The sequence below is a fragment of the Pungitius pungitius genome, chromosome 11, assembly GCF_949316345.1.
Source record: "Pungitius pungitius chromosome 11, fPunPun2.1, whole genome shotgun sequence".
NCBI classification, from domain to species: Eukaryota; Metazoa; Chordata; class Actinopteri; order Perciformes; family Gasterosteidae; genus Pungitius; species Pungitius pungitius.
This window is the reverse complement of record NC_084910.1, coordinates 10,039,230-10,047,184: the sequence shown is the minus strand read 5'-3', so window position 1 is coordinate 10,047,184 and position 7,955 is coordinate 10,039,230. Positions and strand designations below refer to the sequence as shown.

The 7,955-nt window shown below is 41.4% G+C and overlaps 1 protein-coding gene across 2 annotated transcripts; it reads left to right on the top strand.

Moving 5' to 3' along the window:
* Positions 1 to 230: 230 nt before the first annotated feature.
* rcc1 (regulator of chromosome condensation 1) lies at positions 231 to 5,196 on the top strand. 2 transcript variants are annotated; one of them, XM_037454971.2, is made up of 10 exons: positions 231 to 362; positions 1,252 to 1,348; positions 1,621 to 1,808; positions 1,910 to 2,089; positions 3,035 to 3,131; positions 3,233 to 3,355; positions 3,516 to 3,656; positions 3,843 to 3,962; positions 4,046 to 4,198; positions 4,468 to 5,196. In XM_037454971.2, exons 2-10 carry the CDS (start codon positions 1,270 to 1,272, stop codon positions 4,641 to 4,643), a joined length of 1,257 nt encoding a protein of 418 aa, XP_037310868.1. In that variant the 5' UTR covers positions 231 to 362; positions 1,252 to 1,269; the 3' UTR covers positions 4,644 to 5,196. The 2 variants fall into 2 exon arrangements, with proteins under 2 accessions (XP_037310868.1, XP_037310869.1); XM_037454972.2 differs by lacking the exon at positions 231 to 362 and adding an exon at positions 394 to 1,136.
* The last annotated feature ends 2,759 nt before the right edge of the window (positions 5,197 to 7,955 follow it).

Here is a 7,955-nt window from a genome sequence, read left to right as displayed (position 1 = left end):
ACAAGATTACAAAACCAATCGGAGAACAAAGACAACTCAAACTAAACCTAATATATGGTAGTAACTAGAACATAACATTACTCCAGTAATGACTATACATTTCATAAAAGAAATACAGAGTTGAGAAGACAATCTCTTACACAATAAGTCATTTTATTTTCATTTTTGTTAATGAAACTGAATTGATTTACAGGACCTTCCCGTTGCAATCATTCTCAGCCCGCTGCAGGCTCGAGTGGTGCGGTCTCTTTAAGGAGCCGGCGGTTGCGAAACGTGACGTCATGCGGGTGTCCAACTCTCGACCGGGGAACAGGCTGCACGCTCACTTGTAGGCAAATTTACAAACTTCAAACACATCGCAGGTCAGTAAGGTACCGTTTGCTAAATTGCCATGGCGGACAAGACGAGAAATAATAAACGCTACTTAACTGATGATCAACGTCACGCTGTAAATCAGAAAATTATGTTCATTCATTCGCGAATGTCATGCTAACGGTGCTAGCGAGTTTGCGCTAATGGTAGCTAACAAACTGCTGTGAACGTTTTGCTTCGCAGAGGCGACTGTTCACTATAGTTAGCACACTTTAATGCTAACTGCAATTTTCTTCTTAGATATTCTATATTTTGCATCTTACATTCTAACTATCGGTGCCCGACTGTGTGGCATTTAACATATATTCAAGAAGTCTAATTCAGGCTTCTGCTAACTCGGTAACTTAGGCAACCAACGTGAAGTGTTAGCTAGGACACATGGTTAACTTAAGTTACTGCCAATGTTGCTTCACGTTGCCTTAAAAAAAGTTGCGTTATGCAACTCGTGCTGCATATTAAAGCACTGGCAGTACTCTCCAGATAACTATGTGCTTACGAAAAGTGTGTCACTGAGAGCTAAGCTCGACCCCGCTTCGGGTCGTAGCGGTTATTGTTGGGACTTGAAGAGCAGAAGCACAACTGTCCTCCGGGTGAACTAATCTCACACCCCCAGCCATTCGAGTGACTTTCTGACAGCTGTTGGAGCCAGAGATCTTCTTCAAGCCCTCGTTTTTCCCAACCAACATCTGAAAGCTGTTTGAATTTCAACTGCTTGTTTCTAAGCTGATGGCCTCCTGACTTTGGTTACCTCTGCAGCCCTATTTGTAATTGTGATACAATTGCTTCTAACAGTTTATATTTTTTAACCTACAGCTCAATGCTTTTAACCAATTCATCACTGTATGATCAGTATCATCTTGTGTTCTTTTTTTGTGTTAGTCCTTACGTGTTTCCAACATGCCTGCTAACAAGACTGCTACCAAGAGGAAGTCTGCGCCTGTTGGTGGAGATGATAAAACCCCCAAGAAAGTGAAAGGTGAGTCGCTGTCCTTTTTGGGGGGGGGGGGGGAGTCACAATTGATGGAGGAAACACGACTGGACTAAACAATGAGCCTTTAATCTATGTGTACACCATATAACCTCTTCAAAGTTCTGTTAAGATAGTAACACGCACCTGTTGAGAGGAATGCGTTTTAACAAGTTTCCTCATGTCGAATGCCAATATTTAATTATTCTATGCCGCAGTGAAGTTTGTCCTTGTTAGACTTTAAAGGTGTGAGGTGTGTGAAGTTTCTTTGCGTTCTTCAGTGTCGCACAGGAGTCACGGCAAGGAGGCGGGTCAGGTTCTTGTTCTGGGCCAGGGGGACGTTGGCCAGTTGGGCCTAGGCGAGACCACCATTGAGAGGAAAAAGCCTGCCCTTGTGTCTCTGCCGGAGAAAACGGTACAAGTTGTTGCAGGGGGCATGCACACGGTGTGCGTCAGCGAGACTGGCCATGTAAGGAACATCGTTGACTTAATGTGTGGCTAATGCTCTGTGTTAATATTTTAACTAGTCCTCAGTTTGCCGCATAAACTTGTTTTTCCCCTCCCTTCTAGGTCTACACCTTTGGATGTAACGACGAAGGTGCTCTTGGTCGGGACACAACGGAGGAGGGGTCCGAGATGGTCCCAGGAAAGGTGACGTTGGAGGAGAAGGTTGTGCAGGTGTCGGCGGGAGACAGCCACACAGCTGCACTCACAGAGGATGGAACGGTGTACATATGGGGCTCGTTCAGGGTGAGTTTGTTTGGAAGAGAGAGAGACACATTTCTCTACATGAAGTCGGTACTTTAATAATGTATTTGAATCTGTTTGTCTCTAAAAACGTGAGCACAAGTAGAAATGTGCGATACTCATGATCAACTCGCGCATACAACTGTACATCACAAGTGCACTGTAGTTGATGATTTGCATTATCAAATAATTCACTTTAGTAGTGTTTCTGGATGATATTCTAAGATGTTTGTCAAATTATTTTAAGCAATACAGCAAAAATGCATGATTCTTTTCTAGATATGTAGATGCATACTTCTCAAAGCAGCTGTACCCCATCATATGCTACCTTTTTGTATCAGCAGCTTTTCCTCATCCATAATATTTTTTTTGTAGTCCTTTCCTAAATCCGCTCCCACTTGGATCTATTCCTTCACTCCCCAGGGTCTTGTCTTATTGTCCAACAGATTTCACTATGAAGTCAAATTGAGTACTGCAGGCAGGATGTTTTTTTCAATACTTTTATTTTAGCTTGATTACTACATAGGATGAGATTGCTTTTTAGTTCAGTAAAGGTTAGATACCGGACACCAAAGGGGGGTGAAATGAGAGTGCGGGGCCCCCCCTTATATAATGGTAGGGGAAATACTGACATTACTGAAGCTATTTCTGACTGCTTACTGGGCATCAGAATATTCACATATGTGACCCATTTAATAATTGAACAGTGGTCCTTGGCAACCAAGTAGGTAATTGAAGTGTGTGCTGCTTCACCCAGCTCTGTCGTTGCTCATGGAACCCTCCAAGAGGGAATTGGGTCACTTGAAGATGAAATGTTCCCAGTTTTAATCAGCTATCATTAGACCAAGCCAAGCCAGTTGGGGACCAAAGTGCTCCAATTTACCACTCTTCTTCCACAGTCCCTGAGCATTCTGTAACTGTGGGTTCGCTCTACCCTTTCCCCCCCAGGATAACAGTGGGGTTATAGGTCTTCTGGAGCCCATGAAAACATGCACCGCTCCAGTCAAAGTCCCCATGACGGAGACTGTTGTGAAGATTGCATCAGGTAAGAAGTAGTCTTTTTTTGGTGCAACATTTCTTTGTTTGTTGAAAGTTGAAATGCGTCACACGATGTTTCTGTTTAATGTTTCTTGAATACTTGAATAGGTAACGACCACCTTGTACTGCTGACACTGGAGGGAAACCTGTACACATCTGGCACCGCGGAGCAGGGGCAGCTGGGAAGGGTCCCGGAGCACTTTTCAGACAGAGGAGGCAGGAAAGGTCTCGGTAAGTGACGCGCGCTTTTGCATGCACAAACCCTCAATTTAAATATAGAAGCCATTCTGCATGTGCACTTATCTTAGATTACGTTAAGAATAGATTATTTTTTTATTTTTTTATTGAATGTATAAATGTACTTTGCTGTGGCGTTGTCCCATTGTTTCAGGCCGGTTGCTGGTACCACAAATGGTGAAAATCAAAGGGAAAGTTCACTTCATAGATGCCTTCTGTGGAGCGTACTTCACCTTTGCTGTGTCTAAAGAGGGGCCTGTTTATGGATTTGGTCTCTCCAACTATCACCAGCTGGGTTAGTATTGCACATCACTGTTTAGTTGTTTTGATGATGTCGGTTGTTCAAACTTTGTTTTACAACGGTAACAAGTGGTGCCTGACATTGCTTACGGTCAGCTGTGAGTCAACGGCCGACTTTCTGCTCCATGCTATTTTAATCAAACACTGAGGTTGTTTTATGTATGTGTCTTTGTTTATGCAGGTACTAAAAGCACAAAGATGTGTTTTGTGCCAGTAAAACTCACATGCTTCAAAAACTCCACCACCTGCTGGGTGGATTTCTCTGGAGGACAACATCACACACTCTGCCTTGATGCCGACGGTAATAAAAAACTATTTCAGCACTCGCATAGTTCAATCCAAAGTAATTTGTAAAATAAATCTCTTTTCTATACACCTTTTTAGGACAGGTTTATAGCTTGGGCAGAGCTGAATATGGCCGCCTTGGTCTGGGCCAAGGGGCAGAAGAAAAATGTGAGCCCACGCCAGTGACTGGGATAGAGGCAGCCAGTGGACTGGCATGTGGGGCCTCCGTCAGTTACGCCGTCACCAGAGAAGGTGAGAGCCCCTCATTGCGTCAGGGCATGAAGCTAGCTTGCCTTGTGCTTTTCTTTTTTTGCACAAAAAATGCATTTGAATCTAACTTCTGCACAAGTTGACTGTCAAGTCGAAACCAAAATGAAAATTATAAAACCAACCTGTGATTAAATTGTTTGGTAAATACGTTTTTGATAAATTTGCAATTAAACGCATTGCTTTTGTCATTTTAAATGTTAAAGTTCAAGAAGAATGCTAATCCCCCTCGCTGTTGGCTGTGCTCTCTCCAGGATCTGTGTATGCCTGGGGCATGGGCACCAACCTGCAGCTGGGCACCGGCGAGGAGGACGATGAGTGGAGCCCTGTAAAGATGACCGGCAAGCAGCTGGAGAACCGTGTAGTACTGTCGGCCTCCAGTGGGGGTCAGCACACAGCCCTTCTGGTCAAAGACAAGCAGGAGAGTTGATGTCCTTCAAACTGTTTTTCTTTTTTCTTCATGCCTAAATCTGAGGGAGGTGGTTGAGGTGACTCCTCGCTCAGCCGAGGGATTGTGAGAGGTTCGAGCCCTTTTTACAAACTGTCCCTTTCCGACTGAGAGGAAAATGTTCACGGATGTTAAATAGATCATGACAAAAGATGCTTCTTTTTTTTAAATCTAGTTTTGGATGTTCTTTTTGAATACTTTTCATCAAAAGTCATTAGTATGACTGATGTGGTATATGAGGTGTTTGTGAATGTGACTGAGCGCATGTACGTAAAGGAAATGAGAGTGCAAGCCTTTTTATGACTTCTCCAAACAGCAGTGTTTTAAACGTTATATTTCTTAGCAATAATTCCACACACACACCTTGGTTCAGGCAGGACATTTCTACCCAAGTTATGTGAGACTACTACTGTTCATTTTACCAAGACCTGCCATTGTTGGGACTATTTGGACATTTGGTAATGTGTAATACTGTATCTTGCATTTTGTTGCTTTTCCTGTCTGAAAATAAAGATAACATTTTAATTTTTCTTAAGCCCATTCTCTTCCGAGGCATTGAACATTTTTCCATGCAAAAATCAAAACATTTGCTGACATGAGTTTCTCCGAGATCACCCTTTTGTTGCTGATTATTTGTCTTTGGATAGTCAGACCTTTTGGTGTGGACTGTCTACAAATGACACTGTTGCCTAGGAAACCATTTTATCAATATACGGACAAAATAATGCATTGGAGAAGGATATCCAAGATATTGATACTTTTTACTTCGAGACTGCTATTAATATTTGCTAAGTTAAGATACTTTTGGGGGTATGTTTTTTGTTTTAGCGATCTGTAAATGTGAGCATGCCCTGCTTGCTCGTCCACTTTCTAATGCTAAACACTGGTAGTGGTGGCTTTTAGGATTAGTTAACATAGATGAAATGTATTGTAAAAACTCCCAACGCATAAAACTTAAGGAGAAAATGTTTCTTGCTCAATATATTGAAGTAGACTTCTTCCAACTCAGAGTTAACCATATTTACGCAAAGCTCCAACGTGGCAGTAAGTAAAGTAAAAAGCTTTATTGTTCAGAGAATGAGATGCTGCCTGGTACCTTCGTTGGCATCTTGGCTTGTTGCAAACGTTCTCGTTCTTCTAGCGTTTGGACGCAGCAGACAAGTAGTAGACGACCTTGTTTGGTCCATCATGTATCCGAACAACATTCCATCCACTCCGAGCCTCGAGTGTAAATCAGAAACACTTAAGGATGCAAATGACTGTATGAGTACATCCATCCAAGCTACTCGCTCCTGTTTTATCTGGGATGAAACCAACCGGCTCCTCGCTCGCTCTCAGCTGAGCCACAGGGCTGTCGACGAAGGATAAAGGCCGGGAAAAACCCTGGTGGCAGAAAGCTTTGAAAGGCTGAAGTATCTTTCGTAAGCAGTTAATTGGTCCGAGTGAACCTCTTCCCTTGTTTGTTTTGCATCCCTGTTTGCCAGAAAAACATTTGAAGGTTCACTGCCCATCATTAATGTTTGCACAAGTGGCTGTAAGAGTCTAAGAGTGATTGTTGTCAACTGTTTCAAATGCTTCTGTTCTGCTATTTGAATGTTCGCTGCTCTTCTTTTTTAGGTGTAAAATGTCAAATGGTTCTGGGTATTAAATGAATTGCAGCTTTCTTATTCATAACAGAAAAAGGGGCTACTTTATTGTGAGATGTTCCGCCATGATAACTATTTTTCCTAAATATATGTATGTGTGTGTGTATATATATATATATATATATATACATGTAACCATTTTGAGAAACATACAGACCGTGTTATCGTAAAATAATGCAGCTGTTGCCTCCAGCTGTTTGTCCTCACGACTTCAGAACTTGAAGTCCTCCAAAACCCCAAAGGGTGAGTTGTTTACCTGTCCATTTACCTTAAGGAAGGCTGCTAAATCCATCCAGCTTTGACATCTGTTGACAGCTTCCCACATCTGGAGCACTGGAAGTCTCCTAAAGCCCTGAAACCCACACAGTCTCATATGTCACCAGCACACAGAAACATTCATGCAAGAATTCAGCAATGCCGTCGTGGGATTCATTTCTTTCACTAACGGATGTTTTTATTGTCTGTGTTGGCTCTAATCTTCCTCAGGTTTAGATTGAGCACAGTGGAGAGTGAAGATTCTCTGGAACCTGCATCGACACTCTTTCCCCCCACTTTAATCCCCCTGTTGGTTCTGGTGGCCCTCTGTGCATGCTTTACACTGCACATAACAGGCTCGTGACTGAATGCCTGATTAACATAAGCATCATGTTGTTTAAATTATAATCTTATAATTGAACAAATGTTGCATCATTCTGGTGGGTTATTATTGGGATGTCACTGTGCAGCTTTATTAATTAACTTGTTTTTTCAAATTCAGACTGCTGCTTTTCAGTAGACAAATCCAGTTTGTGATTATTTATATGCTTTGGTGATGTCTTAATTTCATCCAGTGGTTCATCACCAGTTACCATTATACCACATTTCCTCTTATTACATTTCTGAAATCCAACCGTAACGAAAAAATTCAAACCATTAAGCTTTTCAACCATCACAAGCAAGTCCTGTGTTCTTGGCAAATTATGTGCAAACATTGATGCTCCGCCTCCTTTCACACTACTGTGGAACAACAGATGCATTCCCCCAAAAAGGAATCCGTATTCTCTAAATAATGGATGAGCAGAACTAATTGCTTGCTTTTGGATCTTTTAGATACAAAAGTAAAATTGTGAGATTACCATTCATATATATGAGGTATAATTCCCATTTATTTATAACAATTGTAACAACTACCTTGTTATACAGAAGTTCACCAATGACTCGTAACCAACAACAATTCAATTTCAAGTTCAAGAAATTATTTTCAAATCAATCATCCTTCAAAACAAATGATTAATATTCAGTTTTGAAAGTGAATTCTGTTCCTTTTTCAATTCCAATACAGAAACAGCAGGGCTTTTGTTATTTTTTGAACACAAATTTAAACATTTGTTTTTGTTTTAAATTTCATTTATATGAATTTATACATGAACATTTTTACAAAGGTTTTTATTCACCCTTTTCTTTGAAATATTTGTAAAACATGTAAAACAAGCAAATTACGACAATTATGCCAAATGCCCCTGGAGATACATGTAGTTCAACCTGTGTGAAATTCTCAACAGTTGCCATGGTAGAATAGTGGTTTTGACTTGTGTGTGTCTGTGGGCGTGTGCACAGGAGACCAAACGAATCGCTCTCTTTTGCTATTAAGCTTCTGGTTCCGCATCGC